Consider the following 26,635-nt stretch of genomic DNA (forward strand, 5'->3'; position numbering starts at 1 on the left):
AGGCCAAGGAAAGGGATGGGGATGGGGAAGAGGATGCTATGAGTAAGACAGCAGAAGATGTTGAAAGAACCCATCCCTACACTGAAAACGTCACTAATCAAGCAACAATGGATACAAGCCAACTGTTAATTGGAGTTTTACTGGTAATAACTTTAAAACCTTATGACTTAGCAGTAAGTAGACACGTACTTAATGAAGTAAGAAGCCACCAGATTGAGTAACAAAGGATCACGGCAGTTTTTACTCTTCCAAGCTCACTTTGCATTCATCTCAATGTATATGAAACATTGTTTCGAGACAGGCTACCAGTGAGGCCACACAGCCAGTATCAGTACAGCGATGAGATAACACGGGATGTATCTTCTCTGGCCACAGTGAAACGGGGCAGTAACAAAAGCAAACCTGGAAAGTTTACCAATGCGTGGGAACTGATAAATTCCCTGGATTGATGAAGCAAGCAATATGCCAGAGAACAAATGGTGGAGACATGAAAAAATACTCCGGGGAGAAAGATGAAAAAAGCAGAAGAGAACTGGAGAGACAAGGCGAAAGCAAGGCATGCAGGGAAATGGATCTCAGCAAATGGCTACATAAGAAGAAAGACTTCAAAACAGCAGCCTTACTAACAATAGGAGCTTACCCTCAAGTTGTGGAAGGGAACCTATAGCATTGGCAATGTTCTGTGGTGATGGTGATGATGATGGTGATGGTGATGGTAATGGTGATGATGGTGATGCCTACGGGACCCTTTGGCCAATGACACAAAAAGATGTAACCAATCCTTGGTACTAGGGTTTTTAATTTGGTAGCATTTAGTGGCTAGTTAGGGTACCGTCCTCTATTATGCAGTGACTTTGTTTTAAGTTCAGTTGTCTTCAGTGAAGTGACCCTGGGTATATTAATCACACTCTGAGTCACTCTCTGTACTCAGAAGTAGATAACCAACACGAATCAGACTCCATGGTTTTTGGTGGCTCTGTGGCCACTGAAAGAAAGAACACAAACTTGGGTGGTTAGGAAAATGGGGGAGATTTGTGAGGAGTTGAGGGACAGGAAAAAACATGAGAAAAATGTACTATAGAAAATTCCCAAAGAAATAAAAAATAACCTAAATTTTTATCTCAGGGGACAAAAGGAAGAGCAAGCTAAATCCAAAAGAAGAAGAGAGTAATAAATACCACCACAGTGGGCTTGAATGAGTTATAGAGTGAAACAAAAACCCAGAGGACAGGAGGCGTGGCTTGGTAGGAAAGCACATGTCTGGCATACATGAGGGCCTAGGTTCAATCCCCATCACCACACGAAAGAGAAGAAATAAGCATATGAATATATCTACACAAAGAGATTGACTCAATAACAAAACATTTTCAATAAAGTCGGAGCGAATGCTACTAAATATTTAAAGAAATGTTAACATCAATTCTTTTCAAACACTCCCAAAATATTGAGGAAGGATCATTTTCCACAGGGTCAGCACCTAAATATGGAAGAACCAAACATCTTGTCTCTTATTAAAAATACTGCAAAGAGCATTCTAGGCAAGAATATTGATACAACTTTCAGTTATTTTTTTGAAAATTTATCCCAAAGGGCCAGGGATATTAATATCAAAAGTGTATGTGTTTTGAGGGGATATGGACAAATATCTCTTGTAAATAAAGATACAAAACCTTTCAAGGAAATACTGGCAATTAAACCCTGTAATACAGTATGGGTTGTAGTCATGCGGGATTTAGCCTAGGAAGGCAAGGCTGGCTTGCGATTAAAAAAAAACTAATGAAATGTATCATATAAGTATATAAAACAGAAAAAAAAATGCTTAAAACTGTCTACGATCATGTCAACTGAAAAAAAGTCACTTGGCAAAATTAAAAAAGAAAAAACCCTTTTCATGCAAATGCACCCAGAGAACAAGTGAGGGGGCCCTTCCTCAATGTGGTGAAATGCCCCTCCCTCCACATGCTTCCTTCCTACACAGGGCAGGGAGGGAGGCTTTCTCCTCTGAGGTCACTATTCTGAGCACACTGGAGTGTACCTGGAGATAAAGCAGGGAGAGGTGGAAAGAGAAGCCAAGCCTAGCCTGTCTGCAGGCGTTATCACAACAAACACAGACATCCCAAAGAATCTGCAGAGAAACCACTGTAGCTAACACTCAAATCCAGCACTCTCTGGACACCAAATGAAATAATAATAATAATAATAATAATAATAATAATAATAATAATAATAATAATTAAAAAAGATGATGATGATTAATTATATGTTTCCACAAATCATCAAAAACAACCAAAAGGGAAATTAAGAAAATAAGTGCATTTATAATATTATATGAAAGAATAAAAACATCAGGAAAAAATGTAGCCATAAATGTGAAAGACTTCTACGATTAAAATCTGTAGAAGAGTGAAGAAATTAAAAGGCTTAAATAAATGGAAAGGTACTTATCTACTGTATAATAAGGGTAAAAATGTCAATATTCCCCAAACAGATCTAGAGTCCACTCACACCCAGTCAAAGAATCACATGGCCTTTGTGAAGCATGAATACCAACTGTTTCATACAGAAAGAGTTTATATAAAATAGGAAGAGAGTCCAAGCACCAACAAATATAGAAAAAGGAGAATATAGTTGGAGGACTCATATTTGAAAGGAGTTGAAATGGTTTCATGCTGGCATCGGGACAGGTAGTCAGACTAGTGGGGCAGAGCTCCGAGTCAGGAACAGACTTCTATGTCTACTATGCTCTAGTGGTTTTTGACAGGTGTGCCAATACTCTTAACGGAGAAAGAAAGTCTCTTCAACAGATGGTACAGGGACAGCTGTTGACCCACACACGTGAAGTCAGACTCCCATCTCATATCTGCATCGGCTGCCTAAAACCAGCATCTCCAACTATTTTTAACTCTAAAAACAAAAAGGGCATTCGTGCTATTGGATTTGCCAATGGTCTGTTCACTATGATACCATAAGCAAAGACAACAAACGAACAGATAGATTACACTGTGCCTGAATGAAAAACATCTGTCCATCAAAGGACATCATCAGCAGAGTTAAAAAAAAAAATAAAGCAGCAAATGAGAGAGAAGGAAGTATTTGTAAATGATGTATCTGATTTTTAAGGATCGGTACCCAGGACATGTACAGAACTCAAATAACGTCAGCAGCCTCCTGACCTCTGACCTAGACTGGATGGGACTAGGAAAAGGAATGGTACTGGGTAGATCATGTGAGAAGTGGGGAAAGGGGTACGCTTTAAAGTGGTTGACAGGTCTGTTTGATTCCCTTTCATTTGGACAGAGTTCTATGTAGCTCAGGCTGCCCCTATGCTGTCTATGTCATCAGGGTCGACTGAACTTCTGACCCTCCTGCCTCCATCTCCCGGTTACTGATAGGATATGCCAGCCTTCCTAGTGTATGTGCCATGTCTGGTGCAAGGGGTGCACTGAGGACTTGGTCCGTGCTACAAGAACACTCTGCCTACAGAGCCTCAGCCCAGATCAGATGGGGCACATTCTAATCTTTTTAAATGGACAAGAAGTTTGACTAGCCATTTCTCCAAAGAAGATATTCAAATGGTGACAAACACATGACAGATTGACCAACATCTTTTTCTATTAGGGAAATGTGAGCAGAAGCCATAGCGAGACAGCACTTTACACTCAGGAGGAGGGCTACGATTTCAAAGAGAAAATAGCAACTGTTGACAATGATAAGAAAGAAATTGTTTAGTGCTTACATAGTGCTGGGAGGGCTGGAAAATGGTGCAGCCTCCTGGGAGAGCCACTTGGAAGTTAAAACCTAAGCACAGAATTATAGGATCCAGCAATTATATCCCTGGGGAACAGATTCCAAAAAAGTGTCATTGGGCAGTGAAATAAATACTTGTTCATTTATGTCAGCAAAATTCATAGTTGTCAAAGTGTGGGGAGAACTGAATCTCTATTTTAGATACTCATCCACACAATGGGATAGGATTCAGAAGTTGACACATGTTGCTATGCAGATGAGTATGAGAAGCTTTGTGTAGTGTGAATGAAGCCTGTTATATACAGACGCCCATGCTTATGAAAAGTCCAGCTTACGCAAATCCACAGACCCCTGAATGCAAATTGGGGCGTTGCCAGAGGCTATCGCAGAGTGGGGTGGGAAATAATTGCTAAGTGCGTATAGGGCTTCTTTTGGGGTGCTGGAAATAGTTTGCAAGTAGATCAAGGTCAAAACCATGAACACACTGAATAACACCAATTTCTTTAAGATAGTCAATTTCATGTCCTGTGTGTTTCTATCCAATCAAAAATACAGGCAGAATATAATTCTAATACATTCCAAAAAAAATTTTTTTTAAATGCTGTGCTCAGTCAGCAACGTGTTTGATTTTTTTCTCTTTGCTAACACATATTTTGGAAATTTTTTCTTACGAGTATTTTTGACTCTTTAATAACATCTTAAAAATAAGTGTTTGCCTAGGTTGCACGATCAGTTGGAGAAAGGCAGGTCCCTTGTGAGAGAGATAGGGAAAGGATGGATGAGAAACTGGCCTGTCAGTTGTAGTAGATATGACAGTCCCTTCTTGACAGTGAGCACAAGGTATGTTAGCACTCTCTCATTAGTCAAGAAGTGCTATAGATATCTGGACCAATAAGAAGCACTATTTGAGAGGATGAAAGGGCTCCTTTTCTTTGTTTAGAAATGATTTGCCACTGGACTGGGGTGTCCTCTGTAGCAGAAGATTCTAGCAGAAAGGTGACAGTATGGGGGTCTGAAAATGGTTCAAGTGCTTGCTTCTAAGTTGAGTCCTTAGGACCTACATGATGGAGGGAGGAACCAGCTCTGTAAGCTGTCCTCTAGCCTCCAAATGTACAGGACAGATCTCTCTCTCTCTCTCTCTCTCTCTCTCTCTCTCTCTCTCTCTCTCTCACACACACACACACACACACACACACACACACACACACACACACTAAGTTTTAAAAAATGTAGCAAGACAAATTTCGAAAACACTGTCAGTAAGGCTGAGGAAGCTGGAGGCACGGTTGTAAAGCTGCCTATGTATTGCATGCACGTTTGAAAATGGAGACAGAGGCTAAGGAGTGGGAGTAACTGTGGCTGGCCAGGGCAGAGAGAGTCATTCTTCAACAGATTGCATAAGTGACAGCAGACAGCTGTTCCACTTCTACTGGGAACTTGGAGTGCTGCTTAAATAGTACACAGCACTCTCTTGCTTCTATATTAGGAAAGACTAGATTCCAAGAGCAAACTGGGCCCGGGGGACGTGCACTCTCTCCTTTTGAAATGGTAGACATGGAACCCATTACACACTAGAAGACTGGGAAAAGATTCTCAACCTGATGGTTATGATGCTGGACCCCTTTGATCTGACTACATTTGAAGACTCTCACTTATTTACGAGAGAGGTGAGTTTTGGATTCCTCTCACTGGCAGCCAAAAGATCCCTTCCAAAGCCCAGCCCAGACCCCTCTGGTCCAAATCAGCTGGCTGGCAGGATCACATACCCACAGAGGCTCACTCCAGGGAAGATCACATCTGCCAGATGCCACGTCTGTTGTGAATTTGTTTAAATACTTGTGTGCAGTTTAGAACAGGGTGAAAACCTGCACGTGGAGTTGTAACTGGAGTAATTAGTTCCAGCAGGGCAAGGTAACCCTGGAAGGGCTGCAGGACAGCAAGTTGCTGAGTGCCATGTGCTGGACCTGGAGCCACTGAAGTACGGCCCAGGCCAAGTCACACAGTGCAAGGCCGTAAAACCTCACCACTGGAATGCCCCTCTCCAGATAAGGGGGGAAAGAATGCAGTTAAGAATCTTATCATTCAAAATACCTGTCCCCAGGGACCCGCCTGCCAGGCTGCGCACTCTGGCTGCTGACACATCTGCATGGGCTCCGGCTTGGCCTCGGGGTCACACATTCTATCGCTTAATCGATCTTCACCAAACTGACACCAGACCTGGCGGTGCTTATGTCCTTTTCCACAGGTGACCAAGCACTGGAATGAGAAGCAGAGGCCATCAGGGTTGCTTCTGATCAATGTGCTGGGGCCCATGGGGGCTGTTCTCTAATGAGAGCAGGTGGCCTCTTCCCACACCCAGCCCCTCCCCACTGCTGGCAGCAATGAGCAAACACATCCAGTGAGCTTCACTTCCTTTCATCCCGTTCTCTTTCTTCTTTCTCCTTTCCCTCTTTCTTTTTATCCTGGCACGGCCTCCTGAGGCCCAGGCTGGCCTCCAATTCACCATGTAGCTGAGGGTCACTGGGCATTCTGATCCTCTCGTCTCTACTGCCCAACTCCTGCCATTGTAGGCTTGCCCACTAAGTCTGGGCTATATGCTGTTGGGGATCCAACCTAGGGCTTTGTGCATGTGAGGTAAGTGCTTTCTCCAACTGAGCTACATCCTCAGCACCCTCCTTCTGGCCTCTTACTCGATTTCAGGATGGAATTCTCATGCATACTTATCATTATGTTTCACCCATATTTGTGCACCCCCCATTCCTTCCACTCTTTCTCCCACCTTCTTCTTCCCTTTTTCCTGAATCATTTTCTCTTATTCCCTTCGTAGTTGAGGTCTTATGGCCAGATTTGAACACAGAAAAGCAGAGTACCATGCTCTAAGGAACAATCAGTAGTCAGGGTTTTCCAATCACAGTGTCTCTGTGCCTCAATATTTACATCTATAAAATGGGGATGACAATAATTCTGACCTAGAGAAGCTAAAGTGTCTAGCACATACATTATGTATATATGACATTCTCAAAAAAGAAAAAAATGTTAAAAATAATCATTATTATTATTTGGGCTCACTTTGGAAACATTTTAAAAATGCCTAAAGAACACAAAAGACAAAGTAAAATAATCAAATGTTTTTTTTTCTTCAGCTCTTTACTCTTCCCTTTCCAGTCTTTTTATCCAAGGGTACTAAGTGTTAACTAAGCGTTGGGACAATTGAGCTGTATGCTCAGTATTTATTCAAACACTTGGTTAGTCAGGGCTTGCTATAAAGTTTCCTCTCCTTTATTTTTTTATTTTTAAGACAAGGGTCTCATGTATCTCCGGCCGAGCCTTAAATTCACTACACTACACACAGCCAAGGGTGCTCCTGAATTCCTGATCTCCCAAGAGTAAGAATAGAGACATGCACCACCACTTCTGGCTTCTCGAATAACCGGACATTAAAATATTCGCTATCTGCATAAAGTGTGAAACCGCTATCTTCAATAACAATTTTTTAAAAATAAAGGATTTAGTGTTTAACCTACTGGGAAAGCACCAAGTTTGTTGATCATGTGTCCACAAATCAGACACAGGTAAGGATGCATGTTGCTACTTGACCATTCCAGCCCCATTAGGGGTACTCTGTTCAGATTTGATGCCTGAAATAAACAGTTAACATTGCACTCACATGCAGGGGGATAAGTGTGTGTGTGTGTAAGAAGCTATGGTTGTAGCAACTTTGCTTCCCCACATTTCTGTCTTGTCCAGTTAATAAGGGACTTCTCTTCTTCAACTACTTGAAGGAGGCGAAGTGAGGATCCCTCTTGCTGAGGATCTCACTGGGCTATAACAATGTTGAGTTAATTAATTCGTGCATTAATAGTGAAGATGAAACTGTATCCAAAGATCCATAGACAGGGCACAAACGGGATCGCCTTGGGCATCATAAAGCAAGAGATGAGAAGTCATTGTTTGGGACACTCAGATTGGGCTTCCCCCTACCCAAGTGCTCCCATGCGACTGGAAGTGTAAGCCAGGTGGTCTAATCTCTTATTTCAAAGACAAGGAAGACATGGACATCCTCTTTGTTGGATTCATGTCCAAACTATTTTAACCTCACTCTTAATTAAGCTTCAATTTCTAGCCAATGATTTATAGTTCAAAGTGGGGGAAGGGGAGAGCCACTGGTCACAGTCAGCAGCAGAAGCTACTGAGCTATGAGATCCAGCCAGAGCCCTAGTGACTCTGAGGTCCCAGGCAGACTAAAGGATTTCAATCATAACGTGAATGGAGGATCAGAGTCATTGTTTCCTCAGGCTTGGGGTGTGGGACGAAAGAACGATACAGCAGTCTACACCTCCACCAGAGGCTGGGGAATCCAGAAGCATCTGAGCTGAGCTAGAAACCAGAGCTCCCCTTTCTCACCTCTGACCACTCTCCTGTTTTCCAATGAGGACAGGAGAACTCATTGCATCTCTGTACGATGACTTTCTCCTGCTGTGCGCATTTGCTGTCATCCAGGACATCATTGCGGGTGTTGACGCAAATTGCTCTTCTTCTCTGGGTACCACCATCACAGCTTTTAGAACACTATGATCATTTAAAAAAATAAAAGAAAATAGGGCATTTCTGAGTTCCTTATAAAGAATGCTTAAAATCACGGCCATGCTCTTTCTTTCAACCCTTAAGAAATAAATGCCCCACCATAGCCAACTTTAGTTTTTATTTATGAGCATTTTTCAATGCTAATTATTAGGTTTATACTGAAGTCAATATTATCTCACTGGCAAATTGAGACTAAAGTTGGGATCTAAAACAAAAAGATGGTTGGCTGATTAGTTGTGCCGTTAACAGTCTTCTGCATGTTATACTCAAATCAGACATTACAAATTAACGTTGGGAGTCGTCCTTGCAGGGTTTGACTTAGCTAGGCATTGTAAGTCAATTGCAGATCTCTTTTCCATGGGTTTCTTAACACCATCCCAGAAGGAGACATGATCAGCTAGCTCAGCAGACTTGGTGTCCGAGACTCAGATGAGAACCAACTTACTTCTGTCCAGGCAGAATAGCGCCATCCGCCTGTGCTGCACTCTCCTGAGCATTTCTCCTGGTTGCTTGGTCTGGGTTGACTGCCACAAAAACTGTCATCTACCTTCTCCGTCTTCCCATCCACCCTGCTGTATTTGGCACAGTGGATATCTAAAGTACGATAACCCAGACCACACTGGGCACTGCATTCGCTCTTGCTGGCGATGTGCCACCTAAATGTAAATAATGGTGGAAAACCAACATTTGTGTTAAATGCGACTGTCACATCCAACTCGTAGGATGGCTGAGTTCTTTCTTTCTTAATTCAAATATGGCGAAAGCTCAAAGTCACAGCCCGTTACAAGCCAACTTCAAGCCAGTGTGTCTATGTATTTTTCATGGGCTGCCAATGTACATGGAAGTCACACAACCATAGACAGAAATGCTACCTCTGTGAAGAGTCTCTCAGTACAGTTAGTCTGAAATTCAAGCAGCAGAAAGAAACAAAACAAAACAAACAAGCAAAAAACCCCAAAACAACAAAACCATCAAAACCGGGAACTCAGCAAAGCAGGGGCAGCAATTTTTATATGTGGCATTTCGCTTGGCTCCTTACTCCTGCTCTTGGGAAACTCACCGGTGGAATGCTCCTTTTTTATTTGTCTGTGTTTGCAAGTGCTCAGGGACTACTCTGATAATAACACAGGGATGAGTAATATGGAGTAAAATTAAAATTTCAAGTGTACTTCTTACACACATTATTGTTGTTGTTATTATTTTGGAATAAAGATTAAATTTTTTGGGGGGTGGCTATCAGCTCAATGTTAGGATCAATAAGAGACCCTGTCTCAAAGGAATAAAGCAGAGAGTGATGGAACAGGACAGAGTGATGGAACAGGACACCTGACCTCTTCCAGGTTCTGGGAAGCAGGTGCACACACCCTTGCACATATGTGTATACACTACATAGACACACACAATGCTAGAAACTTCTTAAAGACGGCAGATTGTGTGTGTGTGTGTGTGTGTGTGTGTTATTGTGTGTTTCAGTGTATATGTGACTGTGTGTCAGTGTGTGTGCTTGTGTTTATATGTGTAAATTTCTGTGTGCATGTGTGTGTGTGCATGTGTGTAGATGTGCATGGGTACATGTGGAAGCTACTAAAGGTATTGTTTCTCCGGTGCCTTCTACCTTGTTGTTTTAATCACTGTGGTGTGTGTGTGTGTGTGTGTGTGTGTGTGTGTGTCTGTGTGTGTGTCTGTGTGTATGTCTGTGTGTGTGTGTCTGTGTGTGTGTCTGTGTCTGTGTCTGTGTCTGTGTGTATATACCAGGTGTAGAGCTCAGAGTACAGTTCTCACCTTCTATCATGTGGTTTCAGGGATTCAATTCAGGTCATGAACCCTCTGAACTATTTTCCTAGCCTTACCTTATTTTCTGAGACAGGCTCTGTCACAGAGACCTGGGAATCTCAGATTTTGCTAGGCCAGTTGGCCAAAAACCTTCTTCCACCTCATGGGTTCCACTATAACCCCATCTTTGAGGTTGCACAGCCACACCACTGCACTCAAAATTTTAAATGTGGGCTATGGAGACTGAACTCAGTGCCTTGTGCTTGCAGAAGCAGTTTATAACTGCTGTCTCCCAAATACTCATTTTACACTTTTAAAATGAGATTTGAATCCACAAGACTTTGCCACCTTTATATCCCTGATATTCACAACGAAGCCTTCTGACACAGCAGGTACACAGAATATACTAATGATGACTCTTTTTTATAATGCAGCAGGAACAGAATCCAAAGTGCTTGAATTTAAAACATAAATAAAAAAATGCTTAATTCAAAGTTTTAAGTCAGTGATTTTGAAATGTATTTGGAAATCTAGAAAAAGATAACTAATTTCCTTTTAACCTGCAGGGAATTTTATTTTCCATTGTTAAGTCTCTACATCTCCTCAGTGATTGGGTAGTGTGGCACTCCTCAATGTTCTAACACTTCACTCATACACACCTGTCTAGGGGAGGGATTGGGAAAGTAGAGGAACTCAGGCCAACATGCTTATCAAGGAATTTCTAAGTAATGTCCAAAAGTAGGTCAGAGTTGACCATGGGCAATGAAAGTGGGCTGTGATTTTCCATTACACTGAAGTAACGTCAGGGAGATTTTGTTCTAACACAGTAAATGAGGGCTTATAAACCCACGCTTTATCTCATCCTGTCACAGGCCAGTTGGGGCAAACTGTCACTTCCTACAGGAAGTAAGGAAAAAAATAGCGAACTCATTCAACAGAGGCATCTGGAACTTTCATCTGCACTTTGTTGGCTACCTCCTCATGCTTGCATGGTCACTTCCCTGTGGGAAGGTTATTTACCATCTGGGGAAAGGAGGGAGATGTCCTGACAAGAAAGCACTTTGCAGTTCAGCTGCCAGAGTCACTTCCCTGTCACCCCTTAATGCCTAGAGGCCAAGCAGAGATCCCCAAGAAGAATCTATATAAACAATCAAACTCTAAATGATACCTAATTTGCTCTATATTCTTTCTAGACAGTTATCTGTTCTTCAGTATGGTGTGGTGCTGGTTCATTTTATGGGAAATAAAATGCTATGATTATATTTAGCTATATATATTTCAGGAAAGTATTTTCTAGTTACGTGTATGTGTATCTTGGGAGGTAGGAGCTGGAGGGCTGTGGGCTTAAAGCCAACTTGAGCTGCATAGAGAGTTCCTGCCTCGGAAATCCAAGGACTGGGGATGTACTTCAATGGTAGAGCTCTTGCCCAGTAGGCAAAAAGGGCTGTGTTTGGCTACCAACACTGAAAAAGCAAAATAAAATGCAGTCCAATATGTTAATAAGTGAGAATCGAGAAAAATGTGTTACACATGTGTAGGGGTAGATATGGGGGCTGGATTAAATGATTCTGAGAATTACTAGAAGAAATGGGTTGCTACAATGTAGATCTGCTTGTCAGCATCGAGAATCTCCCCACGAGGAAGCCGATCTTTCGGAGGGCTTCTCAAACACACAGGCTGAGAGTTGCTTCCTCTGACTAGCGATCCCATGAACATGAATGGGAGAAACCACTTTGGAGTCTGACCAACCGGACTCTCTGTTCTCTCAGTTGTGCTCACAGCCGATTGGCCAGATTTCAGCAGGAGTTTTGATTAGATGGACTGTCAGATGGGTAAAAAGGGACAGCGCATCTTTCTGAGACTTGGTTTGCGTCTCTGCATATTTTAGCAGAGACCTTTAATTTTCCCAACGGTCAGTAAAAAGCCGGTAGTGAGAGATGCGTCTGAGCACTGACTGAAAGCTACAGTCTTTAGCTGACTTCTAAGCACCAGCATAAGCTTGCCCCTTTGTGTGGCTCTAAAAGCTAGCCCTCCGCTTTTGACTTCCTCCACACTCTGATCTGCTACCTCTGTGAGAAGACAGAAATGCAGTCCCCTCTTATCTGCAATCAGAACTGCCTTTGTCACTCAGCTCTGTGCTTCCGGCTCTTGTCCCTACTTGGCCTCTGCAGAGTTCCAAAAAAAAAAAAAAAAAAGCTTTTAAAAGTTGACTCTAAAGGGGGAATTTAGAAAATAATAACACATTGACCTCACTATTGATCAGAATAGAACATTCAGGCTGAAGCATCATTTGGCATTATGATGAGAATATCAACAAAAATCAGTATGTGCTATTTAATCAGCAAATGTTGGGAAGGAATGGAAGCTCTCACGCTTATTAGCAGAGAGAGCCTGAGTTGACCATTTGGGGGGGGCGATTAAGTGGGAGAAGGTGGAGAGTAGCATGTAACACCCGTGGAGGACACACAATAAATTACCCATTATTATTATCATTATTATTATTATTATCATTATCATTATGACTATTGCCATCCTTGGCATTTGAGTCTCCAAGCAGCTTCTATTTTTTGCCTCCTTCTTTTAATTTTTCTGCAGTGCCGGGGAGCAGACCCCAGGCCTCGTCCATATTTGTCCATGCTGCATCCTAGGCCTTTGGTTTTTGAGAGACAAGGTCTTAGAGTGTAGTTTAGGCTGGCTTCAAACTCTCAATCTTTCTGCCCCTATTTCCCTACTTCCCTCACCGATGTTAGGCCACTGTGCCTAGTTTCAGCTCAATTTAAAAGTCAGCCAATGAGGAAGCAGCACCCTTGTGATAGTCCATGCAACCAAAGGTGACACTCTTCTGAGTGAGTCTGCCTTGTCCTACACTGCCTTTTAAGATCTGTGTGAACATTATGCTTAATGGTGTCTACTGCAGGGTAATCCAGAACTATCACATCCTGAATTGTGACTCATCTTGAGATTGCCCAAAGAGAAAAGTACTTGGTTCTTAAAGTAACAATAAACATTAACTCCTCTTTGAGAAGGGTATTTACTGGATAAGCCTGGAATAGGATTATTGAATAGCATTTGTTTGGTTTCACACGTTTGGTTTCTTGAAATGCTTTGCACAGACACATTTTCTTTGCCACCATTAGAGTAGGAGGTTTAATGTTCGAGGTAGCAGGCCTACAGACACTGCATGTATCATTCAGGATGTGACTAGCCCCAGTCTGAGTCAGACAATGGCGTCCCAGAATGGATGACGCAGGACAAACACTGGCAGAGGTTACTTCTTTGTATACGGGATGGCAGAATGGGGTGCATAACTACCATTCTACAGAGTTAACAAAGTGATAATGGAAGCAGCTTTCTTCCAGGGCTGAACTACACAGACTCCCCCAATGGGTGGGCCACATTTAAGCCATGGCTGCTGTGCTAGCCACTGTGAACCGAAGCAATCTGTATAGCAGCAGTCAGGTTTAATATTTTTTTATATGTAAAATAATGATAAAAATCTATGCCGCGGTTGTAGTGGTTTGAACAGGAATGGTCTTTATAGTCTCATCTGTTTGAATGTCACGAGGGAGCAGCACTATTGTAGAAGGATTAGGAGGTGTGACCTTGGTGGACCGAGTGTGGCGTTTTTTGGAAGAAGTGTGTCACTGGGATGTTCAAATGTCATGCCAGCCCTCCCACCACACACATATACTTAAGGATCAGAATATAGCTCTCAGCTACTTCTCCAGCACCCTGCCTGCCTGCAGCCATGCTCCCTGCTGTGATGATAATGGACTAAACCTCTGAAAACTGCAAGCCAGCCCCAATGAAATGCTTTCTTCTCTAAGAGTTGTCTTGGTCATGGTGTCTCTTCACAGCAATAGCACAGTGACTGAGACAGAAGCAGTACCTGAAAAATTTATAGACTACTAATTGTGGTAATAGAATCATAAAACCCATCCTCTGACTGCGGCGATATTACATAAAGCTGTAAAAAATAGTGAGACCCTATCTTAAAACGTAGAGAGAAAGCTGGGGTTAACTCAACAGCCTGAAATGTATAATTCTCTCGGTTCCATGTCCACTTCTGTGAAAACAATAGCAACAGCAAATGCAATGGACACAAACCCAGGTCTTAGGGAATGGCTTACTCTACCATAATTACTTGGAGAATGGCGGAAGATGTAGCGTGGCTAGACTTAAGGCACTATGAAAGCACAATCTTCCTCAGCTTGTTAACAATGCTTGTCAAGGAAGTTGTGCAAGAATTCAGTGACTTGTCATCTTAACTTCCCATCAAAGGGCTACTAAGTCCTAACTTATCTAGTTAGACTCAGCTGACTGAAGCAAATAGGTTTACATGAATGACAGACACTACCTAAAATAAAGCACTGCCTAATGTTTCCATTCCTTTCCTTTTTGTTTTGTTTTAACTTTTTAACGTCGTGCTTTTACAGTGACTTCTGTCCATACTTTTTGACAAGCCACTGAGCAACCTAGTCAGTGACAATAGCCTCAGAAAAGGTGTGACCCCACAGATGGCCCATGATCGTCTTTCGGCTGTCTCTGCTACCTGTCAATAGCTCCTCCATCAGAAACTTCCTCCTGTCAGGCGGCGGTGGTGGTGCATGCCTTTAATCCAAGCACTCAGGAGGCAGAGGCAGGTGGATCTCTGAGTTTGAGGCCAGGGCTACACAGTGAGGTCCTGTCTCCAAAACAATACCTCTTCTGGTTTCTACAACTCTCCAGCCATTCTCTGACCCCATGGAAACTGCTTATGGTACAAGAGATTGAACCTAGAGCTGTGTGCCTCCTGGGCAAGCACTCTCTACTGAGCTACATCCCTGTTAAAGTGCCTTTTTTGGGAGCTTTGTCTTCCAGCCTACCAATCAACCCACTTTATGGGTGTGCCTAGATTCCCCTTTGCTCTGCAGTACCAGCAGCCAGACATGAGTTCTGCTTGAACCATATTCCCCACATAAGCTACAAAATGAGCTACCCACTACAAATAAGAACCTTTCTCTGTGTGGGGTGAGCTGTGAAGGGCTAAATAAACAATAAAAAGTATTGTCAAAGTCTATAAAAAAAAAAAAAGAAAAGGTGTGACAGGGTGGAAAGGGCCTGGTGTTGAAGTCAGAGCCTCAGGTCAGGACCAGAAGATCCATGATGCGCACATCACTACTGCTTCTCTGACTCCTAGAACAGAACACTAGTAATTGATCGTGACACTTCTTCTCTCAGACACGCAAAGGGGCCTTATGATCTGTACTCCTGTACCAGGTAGCTAACACTGTGAAGATCGGGCATGGTAAAGTGGAACTTCTTCACTCGGCTCCTAGTGAATGGAGAGACCTTAGCGCATTCCTGTACTAGTCTATCTCCCAGAACAGTTGCAGACTTGGCATGCAGGTTGTACAAAACGGCCCTCCTGCTGCTGAATATTTATACACAGTTACTCTCTCAGGCAATAGAAATACTTTAGAATTTTCCACCCCCTCAATATTTCTTCCATCAGATGCCATACCTTTCTTAAACACAGAATTGCGTGAATACCTACATAGCCATATTTGGATTTTCTTCTTATTCCCTCTATGCCTCTACAATAATGCATAGCATTCTCTCTCTCTCTCTCTCTCTCTCTCTCTCTCTCTCTCTCTCTCTCTCTCTCTCTCTCGTGTGTGTGTGTGTGTGTGTGTGTGTGTGTCTCCTCTCTCTGTCTGGTTTGTGTATGTTTTGATATATGTGGACGCTGAGACTTTTATGCACATTAGAATTTTGCACTGTGTCTGCTCTGGATGGAAAGGAAACACCATGAGGAATCTCACATAAGATCTGATTCAGTGGGTTGTGAAGATCGAGTTGTTTTCTGACAAGTGCTCTGCCCTATCAACTATTTTTAATTCTTAGGAGAACAAGAAATCCAGAGTTATAGAACTCGGCTGAATGGTTTCAGAACTGGCTGGAGCTTGTGTGAGGAAAACACTGGAAGGCTAGGAAAAGATTGGCAACTCTTGTCTCGTTTGCATTCCCCACAGAAACCGCCCTCAAGCCCACTTGACTCCGGAAGAAAGAGACAAGGAAAACAGAGGCCTCACCTCAAATCACAGTCTGTACCACACGCTTCAGTGACAGGTCCTGGCTGGGGCAGCCGGTCACATCTTTGATCAGAAACGGTAAGTTGATCAGACTCCCTGGTGCAAACAAGTTTTCGTCTCCGCTCCCCTAAGCAAAGAGTGGGAACATTATACTGAGGACATAATCTGCTCTAAATTACTGAGATCAAGGACTCTCCGACACTTACTATCAAAGGCTAGATAATAAGTATTTTCAGTTTTGGTGGTCATATGATCTCTGCCACACTCCTTAACTCTACCAGGACAGGACAAAACCAGCTGCCCATAGACAGATTGTTAACTAATTGGTGTGTCCAGGCTCTAATAAAACTTTATTAATAAAAAGAGGGTGAGGGCTGGCTGAATTTGATCCTGTTGCTATAGTTTGCTGACCCTAATTTAACAAAAGGAAACAAAACTAATATAAATTATTGCCAGTAAAGTCACATTATAGAAAATTAAAGTGGCAGTATTGATTCTGCATGGCTTTACACATATATTCAAATTTCTTAGGCAAAAATGACCTGATATGACCTGAATTTTATAAAGTTCAACTTGACAACCAGAAAGGTCGGAGTAAAAGAGGTGAGAGGATGCATAGAGTTAGAGAAAGGTTTGCAGATTGTATATACATAGCTGTTCTTAAAAAAGAAAAAAACCAAAAAACCAGTAAATCAGTAAATAAATGAAACAGAGCCCCTCGCCCCCACTCCCACCCCATCCTCAAACCCGCAGAAGCGGAAACTTGAGCAGGTACCTTGGCAGGGTTTGCTGCATGCTTGCCACGGCCCATGACTGTTCCAGTAAAACTGTTGAGATCTGTCCTCAATTGGAATATTGAATGAATACCGCACATCTGGGTTGTACAACTTCCCCACTGACAATACCTGCAACGTGCAGAGAGATTGGGGAGAAGTCTGCTGGCCTGCAGTGCCAAGAGGAGAGGGCCACTAGCCAGCAGCCGAGCGTTTACCTGTAGGAGAAGTTCTTCCTCGATACGGTCTGAACAGTTCAGTCTTTCCACCACATTGTCGGATCCACTGTACTCAATCATGGCACTCCCCACGCGGACCTCCCTTTTGGACATGGAGACAACAAAGTCTCCATTGAGCAGGAATTCACCTCTACTGTTTGATAAAGCTGTAGACGGAAAAGAGAATTGGGTGAGGTGACGCCAGTGACCAGCTGTGTTCTAAATAAATAATAAACAAACAAACAACCAAGAACACTCTGACTGGCAAGGGCTGGCAGAAGAGAAGACCTGAGGCTTGTCAGCCAGGCCATGATTCCACAGTCTTGGTTTCCATGTGCTAGCTATGTGGCCTTGGACAATCAATCCTTCATGTCCTCAGTTCCTTTATTTATAAATGGAGATAAAGAAAACCGCCTATGTACTGTGGTTTTTATGTATGATATAGAAGTCCTCAGTAGCCTGAAGTGAATCATATACCAGCGACAGTTGCAGGTAAAGACGCCTGCTGCCAAGCCTGACAAACTGAGTTCAACCCCCAGGATCCCCATGGAAGGAATGAACTTGTTCCTTCAAGTTGTCCTCTGACCTTCATATTACACACAGTGGCACATGCATGTCACTTCAATCAAATAAATAAAATGTTAAAAACATATGCGTTTTTAAACCTGATGGGATCATTTTTTTCTTTAGCACTTACCATACAATTCTGGCCACAGGTTAAGCCTGTTTTCTACACCTGCATCCCATTGGCCAGCCATTCCACCCTTAGTAGCTTGCAGTGTACTACTTATCACACCTCTATGAGGCTGCTGTGTTATACGCGTCACACATTTGCAGATAAGGATGTCCAAATGAGAAAAGTATGAGTTACCAATCAGTAACTTCATTTACCGAGGGCAATCAAATGGTCCAAGAAGAGAGCCAGCAAACATTTGTCAAGTTGGCAAATCCACTCATTCATTCTTTCTCTTGTTTGCAAATAGAAGCGAGATAGGCTAAGCTCTTTAACAGCTTGGCATGTTTTGTTAAACCCCAGGAACCTTTTCATACAGTGAAAATCACTTCACAGCTCACCTCTGCAAAGCCCAGGATCCCAACCAATAATAGGCCAGTGAAGATGCTGTTACGATGAAAGGGTGGTTGAAGCTGACAGCCCCGTGAGGAGAACAGAACACTTCTATCCTGAAGCCTATTTCCCTAGCTGGTATGAACCTCAGAAAATCACATCTCACTCCTCTTAGCTCCTGAACCTGGAGACCCGCCAGCTGAGTGAGAGGCGGGGTTTCCAATGGGTTACAAAGAAATTCGATTGTTCCCTTGGCAACCCAGGGTGGTTCCAAGGCAGGTCACTTGCACATGATCGCATGATGAGCTGTCAACACCATCACAAGTCACACACCAGCTACCCCAAACCAGGGAATGAAGTGCCACATGTCAGAGTTATAAATTGAACATCAGTCTGGCTTTGTTTGCAAAGAACATGGTCTCTTCTGTGTTAATCCCCAGTCTCTTCCCATGGCTTCAGCTGCCTCTCTTGCTTCTAACCGAACTGGGGAGAAGGCCACTCATCACTGCCTGTTTCTTGTGCCAGTTAGTGGTGAGTGCACAATGAGACAAGACCTCATATGATGTAAAACCCTTCTTAAGATTTGTTCCTATAATGATATGCCCACAGACTTCGGTAAAGGTATCAGTGAACTGAAATGCTGGCTTTCTCTTGCACCGCATGAGATTTCCCCTAGCCAGAATCAACCCAGGGCTAAGCATCCAAGAGGCAAGTAAGTATCACAAAAATGCTTACACCTCCAGAAGAGAGAGGAACAAGGCAGGGGCAGTACAACATGGCTTTAACCCAACAAGAGGGATCCCCTTGGAAGTTGACCTTTGACTGGCAGGCTTTCTGCTTCAGTACCTCGAGAAACAAACCATTTCCCCAAATCCAGAGTCCCCTGCTCCACTTCCTGCTAATGAGATTAGGGAAGCTAATTTCCTGAGCTGCTGTCCCTCCTGCTGCAGCCATCAGAACTAGAGTGCTGCAGACGTTCCACTAGAAAAGCATTCCTCCTCAAAACACACAGGGAGAGTGTGAGACTTGACCAATCTTCACATAGCTTTTGAGAATAAGGATGAAGGTTGCTTAGCAACAGAATGCAATGACTGGGCTCAGCAAAACAGGGTGGTTTTAGGTACTGTAAAGGACCTAAAAGGTTCCACTAACAGCACCTTGCTTCAAGCCAAGGGTAAATATGCACACACTCCAGCCAGGGTGACACCAGATCCTCCTTGCGAACCAGATCTTCTTAAAGAACCATTGTGAGGCTCCCTCAGAGGCCCGTTTTCACACTCAATGGGCTGTGACCCGCCATCCGTGCTTGCACACTCCACATCTGCTTTCAGAGAGGCTTCCCTTGGGCGGAGCAGTGACTTCCCCATACTTGCCCGTTCCTGATGACCGGTCCCCTTTAACTTTCTTCTCATTCTTTCACAGGGAGATTAAGAAATGCCCAGGAAAGAAGAAAAGATTGTCAGCAGACTCTGCTTGAGGTCAGCCCCTCACACGTGCTGATTACCCATCAACAGAAGCGAGGCGGACAGTACTCGGACAGAGGTTATTTCCCAAGGAAAATAGAAGGGAACCTTTGGAGCAGAGGGACGGATGATTCAATGTGGTGTTTTTGGCTCTCAAGAGATTAATTTATAAGGGACGCATCATGCCACGCTCTTTAACTTAATTAGGATGAACTTAGAACATTAAAACCACTACAAACTCTAAGTATGAGGGTGGGGAGAAGATGCCTGACATATTTCGAGCAGTCATGGAATGGGAAATGTGAGATTCCCCAAAAGTAACTTAAGCCTGTTAATTATCTTATTTTAGTTCATGCATGTGTGAGTGTGTGTGTGTGTGTGTGTGTGTGTGTGTGTGTGTTCCTGAGCATACATGTATTAATCTGTGTGTCTGTGTCGCAGAACCTAGGGCCCAATAGATGTTCAGTTGTAAACACACAGTTCCTAATTGAGCTACAGCCCACTCCCTGTATCATTTTCCTGTAAAGCTGCCGCTCCATTTAATACTCAGTGTTAAAGGCGGATGCAGCTGTTCCGTAATTAATTACACATAAGGCTTTATAGCCTTTTGAAAAAGGTGAACCTTTATCTCCCAGAGAATTTCATTCTCTGTGAAGCACTAGCCATGGTGGTTGAGCAATCCAGCAAGTGTTTACTCAGGGCTTTTCATATGCACACTGCATCAGGAGCTGAAGATGTAGCAATGGCCCTGACCTTGAACTGCTGGGATTGTGTGGATGAGTAAGTAACAAGTCCTATCTCCATGGTAGTGACTGCCTCCCATTGCTTAGGTCCAAACCTGAGGATTCTCCACTCCTTTGACTCTAACCTGGCTCTGACCTTTGTCCTTCTCCCTCTTCTTCCCTCCCCACTCCTCCTTCTCCTTTCTTTTTCTGAGTGGGTCTCATGTAGCCCAGGCTAGCCTTAAACTTACTATGTAATCGAAATAACCTTGAACTTCTGATCCCCCTGAGTGTATCTCTGGAGTGCTGGGATTACAGTGTCTGCTATCATGTTCTGTTCACAGACTGCAAGGGTTAATCCCAGGGATAACAGCCCTTGACCCTTCTTCTCCCTCCTATACCACACTCATCCATCAACGAATCAAGAGAGCTCCAAATTGAAGACAAACTGTAGATACGAGCCCCTACCACTCAGAATCACCTCCACACCCCTCACTGAGACCCAGCCACCAGCATTCCTCTTCATAGCATCTTCCTCTTTATTCTGTATTGTTTTTCCTTTTTAATTTTTGAGACAACACCTTCCTATGTAGCCCAGAGTGGCCTCAAATTCACACCCTCCTGCCTCAGCCTCCTCTGTGCTGGAGTTAACCATGTTAAACTTCTCTTGGACTCTTGATATAACTTCCTGACCAGAGATGCTCAAGATGACAGCCCAGCATTCCTTTCGAAATGTCCAGCGGCAGCTAGCAGCAGCTCAAAACCATCAATAGCTTCCTGTGCCCTTCAGAGTTTAGAACGAGGTCCTTACAGTAGTTTCATGGTTCAACATGATCTCGCTTCGTAAAACTGTTTAGTCCTAAGATTCTACCCCTGCATTTGGCACCAGGCACATGGACCTCTCTGTCTTTGCTCTTTATATAGTTCGACTTCAAAGACTTTACAAAGAGGGGCTGGGAAGGATGAGTCAGAACAATGGCTGCACACAACCATTAAGGGCAGGAAAACAACCACCCCCACTCCCAGCCCCACTGAAATAAGTAGGGGTGTGTGTGTTTCTACAGGCTTGTAGCCCAGGTGTTGCCAGATGCAGAGAGATCATTTGCTGGCCCTCAGGCTAGCCTCGGCTTCATTAAGAGGCCTGATAAGAATAATAGGAGAGATAGAACAGGGTAGGTGATAGGATCTGTGTGTGCACACACACACACATTCCACCACCAGCTACACACACACACACACACACACACACACACACACACACACACACATACCCAAAGACTTTACAAAGACTCCCTCCCCTACAACAACTTTCTTCATGGTCTGTCCCTATGATGTAAATGTTTCGTCTCCACCTTAGCCTTGAAACCTGCTTTCTGTGTGCTGTTTGGATTTCCAATACCACTTATCACCATCTTCCAATACAGACCCTGCCTGTTCGGTTTCTGCTTATTGTCTTTCCCGTCCCATGAAAAGAAGGCTTCACAAAGATAGATTTTCCTGATTAGAGTCTGTCTTCTTGTGTTGAAAGTAATGCTGGTGCACAATAGCAAGTGGCTAGGGGACGGTGACAGAGTAGAGGAGACTGCAGCAGAGCCACATATAAGTTAGCATGACCAGCATGCCTGGCTATAAATGCGTGAGCTCTTACAGACATTACAAAACACACACGTAAGTTCTCATTTGATTCAACACTTATTGGTTAACCAGTTCTGCGGGTCCAATGCTTGAGTAGAACTCTCTAGGCTTCACTCGGATAAATGGAATTCCTGCCAGCACATTCTAGAGAAACAGTAAATCAATTTCTTTTTTTAAAAACAATGACCACTCAGCATGACAGCTTTGATTGTTTCTACAGCCAAGTACCAGCTATGGTCAAGCCCCGAGGCCTGAGGAGGAGCCTAGTTGTACAAGGTGACCTGCCAAATCCCTTTCTGTCACTCCTCTTTTCCCCATATCCTTCTTTCACAGGGCCGAGGGCAAATTTTATAATTATTTAAGGTGATTTGAAGAGCAAGAAGTTGAAGTTAGTCTTGGTCGGAAGGCAACTAAAAAAAAAATCAGTGGAGGTCTTTGGTGTATTGTGCTTTTAAAAAGTGAGAAATATATACGGACTACTTATGTGGTTAAGTATAAGAAAAGATATAAAATAGTTGTGTGGTTAGATGTAAGGAATATATGTGAGAGGAAAAATAATTGAAAAACCTATAACAGGCTGACTTCTGTAATGATGACTTAAATAACGAATGCCATGATAGACTCTTTTGGAAAGGAGAAATGGAGATAGGAATCAGGATTAATAAAAAAATGGAATAGGCCTAAAAAGAGTCTGCTCCTGGTTAGAGCTGATAACATAAAAATGAAGTCAAATAATGCTTCTAAGAAAACATTTGCAAGTCAGTTTACACAGGAGCCACACATTCTTAAAGGGCTCCTCCAGATCTGTGCTAAAGTCAGAGGGCATTTCTAAGATCTGAAGCAAATCCCTTGCTATTGAATGCCTCAACAACATAACCCCTGGGTCAATATTCTGAGGGGGTATGCAGGAGAAAAAAATAAAAGAGTGGATTTCATGATCATCTTCTTTACGGAAGGAAGCTCGCCTTGGGAGACAGAGGAAGGGAGGAGTGAATGCCCGCCGCTCCAGAAAGAGAGTCGGAATTCCTGTAAATCTCCAGGCTGGGTTCTTACCTAGGTAGTTGTCATCCTCGGACTTCCCTGAGAAGCTGTGCTGTCGCACATCAAGGCTGGTAGCACCGGCTGGAATTCGGACAACAGTATTGTAACCTGCAAAGAATTTGGCAGAAAATCAGTATTCGGCTGAACATCACGCAGTCTCCAAGGACGGAGTAAAAGCAGGCAACGAAAAAGAAAGACAATTACGGCCACGAGATGCCGTATAGCCAGATTAATAATATACTACAGCCAGGCTGATTTTGCCCTTCACAGTAATACTTTTCTGTATGACATGAAGTTAACAATTTATGTTTAAACATTCCCTTCCCCCTGATTTTCAGGAGCAGAGCCTTACCATAATGGACCGTGTTAAATGTTCCCGCCACTGTTTTGCATGAAGAATTATCGCCACCACAAATCCCACATTTATCTTTCCGGGCCTTTGAGTTTAAAATATGATCACATCCAGCTTGCTTTTTAAAAGAAAAACAATTGAAATAAGTGGTAAGTACTACAGAGATAATAAAATGGCAAGTCGTGCATTCCTGTCACATGAGTCCAAAGGTGACAAAGCAGCCATCAGTTTTAAAACTTGCAAAGGTCGGGAACTCAAATTGTCCACAGTTGGCCATTTAAGATGTGGTCACTGGACCCGCAGCCACCTGACAGCCTGGATTCTGTTGATAGAGTGAACCTCTAGATCAATGGTTCTCAACCTTTGGGGTTTACACAATCTTTCATAGAGATAGCCCAAGACCATTGGAAAACACAGACATTTACATTATGGTTCTTAACAGTAGTTAAATACAGTTATGAAGAAGCAACAAAAATAAATTAATATTGGGGGTCACCACTGCATGAGGAACTTGTATTATAAAGTTGCATCATTAGGATGGGTGAGAAGCACTGTACTAGACCCTCCTCTCCAGTGAATCAGAACCAGCATTTTAGCCAGTTTCCCAGGTGCTTCATGCACAAATTAAAGTCTGAGACATAACGCTCTGTGAATAAGTAGAGTCAATGAGAAAAACTGCCTGGCAACGAAAGCTAAAAGAGAGCAGTGAGGCTGGTGTCGCACCAGGGAACTCCTGCACATCCTAAGGGACAAGTCACGTCACTCCTGGCTACTGCTGATGTTTAGAACCAGAATTCCAGTGTTGAAATGTTCCAAATTGAAAGAACTGGAAGAGCTTGAAGGGGCTCGAGACCCCATATATACAACAATGACAAGCAACCAGAGCTTCCAGGGACTAAGCCACTACCTAAAGACTATACATGGACTGACCCTGGACTCTGACCTCATAGGTAGCAATGAATATCCTAGTAAGAGCACCAGTGGAAGGGGAAGCCCTGGGTCCTGCTAAGACTGAACCCCCAGTGAACTAGATTGTTGGGGGGAGGGCGGCAAGGGGGGGAGGATGAGGAGGGGAACACCCATAAAGAAGGGGAGGGGGGAGGGGGATGTTGGCCCGGAAACTGGGAAAGGGAATAACAATTGAAATGTAAATAAGAAATACCCAAATTAATAAAGATGGGGGGGGGAAGAAATGTTCCAAATTATCAGGAGAGACTGGGAGTCTGTTTCGCAGTGCAATCTGCAAGGTTGAAATGTTTTCTCTGCATACCTTGGAAAGTATGACAGGACAATCCGTTACCTAGCAAAGCGAGCACTGAGGTCCAGGGAGAACTCTGGCCAATCCTAGGAGGACCCTGGCAACAGCCAAGTCCTCAGGAGAAGTGAGCCTTCTCATCTCTTGTTTCTTAGTGAGAACTTGTCTTTGAGAAGCTCAATGTGTTGTCATTGAGTGGAATGACAAGAGAGTCCATACTCTCAGTGCAAGGTGAGGGGTAGGTAAGCCTCCTAGGTTACGCTCTCTTTTTAAATATTTATTTAATTTTATGTATGTGAATGTTTTGCCTGAATATGTACGTCAACCGCACACATGCCTGTTGTCAGAGGTCAGAAGAAAACATCAGATCCTCTTTGAACTGGATTTAGGGGATGGCTGTCAAGTGTCATGCAGGTGCTGGGAACCCTACCCAAGTCCTCTACAAGAGCAGCTAGTGTTCTTAACCAAGGAACCATCTCTCAGGCCCCTTAGGTGATCTTTCAATCAAATCTGATCCTCTAGTAACCATAATTGGCTCAGGGGCCACCTACAGTGACCATTTTCATCAGTTTAGAGCTTGGCTGAGCTAGCAATGATTTCCGATTAATGAAAACACAAAATAGTGTCAAGGCCCTGAGAGATCAGTCGGATTCTGCACATTGCCAGGCGTTTCTTAGCTCTCTTTTTCTAGTACTAACAGTCAGGGGTTTGGGTGAGGCAATTGTAGTTAAAATGACAGAGACATCTGGGAGAGGCTAGGGTCTCCTCCTTCCATTGTTCTAGAATACAAGCAATTCAATCAGGAAACACTTCTGTTAGGAAGTTCTTGGTGTTTAACCTTGAGCACTCAATTATGATAAGTGTGTGTGTGTGTGTGTGTGTGTGTGTGTGTGTGTGTGTGTGTGTGTGTAAGGAGGTGCTTGGGTTTAACCTTAAGCATTACACAGTTATGGGGAGAACTTTTGCATAGATCCTCATGGAGATTGAAACCACCAAGAAAAATCCAGAATATTGTTCCTCAAATTTTGGCATAACATGCATCAGAATCATATGAAGACAGAAACTAACTGCATCCATGGACTACACCTTGAGATACTCTGCCCAAGAGTTAGTCACAGATAAAAGCAGCTGTCATTCTATTAAGGAAGCCACAAATCATTTTGGTAACAGGATGGTTCGATGAAGAAAATGTCACCTGGACTCACCCGGCAAAGGCCTTGGACACAGATGTCATTTGTGTCCTGGCCACAGGGGGTTCCGTCAATCACTCTGTCTCGAAGCTGGTAGTAGGCTGTGTTTCCTGCCACTCTGCAGAACAACTTGCATCGGTCCTTCATCAAAACTAGAGAGGAAGATCGTGATGCAATGTGACTTCCATGCCTGGACTGAATGCCGGCCTGTCAGCCACATGCTCCAACCCCTAGTACACTTACTTCCACTGTACTTAGGGACCCAGCGTACACTGGGCAGCAGACCATTGATGTTGAAGTGCTTGCCGTCAAAGTAAGCACACTGCTCCTCACGGAAGTCTCGCTTGTGCTTCGGGCAGGGCTCGGTGTTGCAGGATTTGAACTTCATTCTCCTCCCTACACAGTACCTCCCACCATTTTTTGGCCTGAGAAAATGGAGAACGACAGACATAATGGATTGGAAATTATGTCTCTATCATGACCTCACTTATGACTTGCTGGGTCTTAAGGAAGCAACTCTGAGTTAGCGAATGACAAAAGAAGAAATCACTTGAGCACTTTAAAGCAAGAACTTACCTGAAGCTGTTGGGCCAGTATTCTTAGTTTGTAACATTTGTGTCCTGTGTCCCTGCCCATGGAGATACAAGGCTCCCCCCGTCCCTTGCATCCCATCCCATGGAAGGTTCCCCACCATGTCCATCCTATTACGGTTCCATCCTATCTTTAACACTGAGCACTTGTC

General features: G+C 43.4%; 1 protein-coding gene and 1 long non-coding RNA gene across 8 annotated transcripts in view; one reads left to right on the forward strand and one right to left on the reverse strand.

The window, feature by feature from the left end:
* Adamts9 (ADAM metallopeptidase with thrombospondin type 1 motif, 9) overlaps window positions 1-26,635 on the reverse strand; it is a 172,199-nt gene that overhangs the window by 90,910 nt on the left and 54,654 nt on the right. For all 6 annotated transcript variants that reach the window (XR_010065646.1, XM_063286081.1, XM_063286077.1 and 3 more), the window contains 10 exons: window positions 26,137-26,318; window positions 25,909-26,045; window positions 23,449-23,566; window positions 23,109-23,204; window positions 17,170-17,336; window positions 16,954-17,083; window positions 16,179-16,305; window positions 8,777-8,987; window positions 8,152-8,316; window positions 5,839-6,003 (listed from right to left, as the gene is read on the reverse strand). Coding sequence is in view for 5 of the 6 variants with exons in the window: in XM_063286081.1 (XP_063142151.1) it covers window positions 5,839-6,003; window positions 8,152-8,316; window positions 8,777-8,987; window positions 16,179-16,305; window positions 16,954-17,083; window positions 17,170-17,336; window positions 23,109-23,204; window positions 23,449-23,566; window positions 25,909-26,045; window positions 26,137-26,318 (1,498 nt within the window). In the remaining variant the exon portion in view is untranslated. The remainder of the gene's footprint in view (window positions 1-5,838; window positions 6,004-8,151; window positions 8,317-8,776; window positions 8,988-16,178; window positions 16,306-16,953; window positions 17,084-17,169; window positions 17,337-23,108; window positions 23,205-23,448; window positions 23,567-25,908; window positions 26,046-26,136; window positions 26,319-26,635) is intronic.
* Window positions 5,190-26,635, forward strand: part of LOC120102343 (uncharacterized) — a 32,861-nt gene continuing 11,415 nt past the window's right edge. Inside the window, exons 1-4 of one of the 2 annotated variants that reach the window (XR_005503764.2) lie at window positions 5,190-5,414; window positions 16,119-16,256; window positions 19,658-19,713; window positions 23,435-23,597. This is a non-coding gene — a long non-coding RNA (uncharacterized LOC120102343). Of the gene's footprint in view, window positions 5,415-16,118; window positions 16,257-19,657; window positions 20,783-23,434; window positions 23,598-26,635 lie in introns of those variants that run through there. The other variant, XR_005503763.2, reaches the window with a different exon arrangement.

Source organism: Rattus norvegicus, chromosome 4 (assembly GCF_036323735.1).
Source record: "Rattus norvegicus strain BN/NHsdMcwi chromosome 4, GRCr8, whole genome shotgun sequence".
In the NCBI taxonomy this organism is placed as follows: Eukaryota; Metazoa; Chordata; class Mammalia; order Rodentia; family Muridae; genus Rattus; species Rattus norvegicus.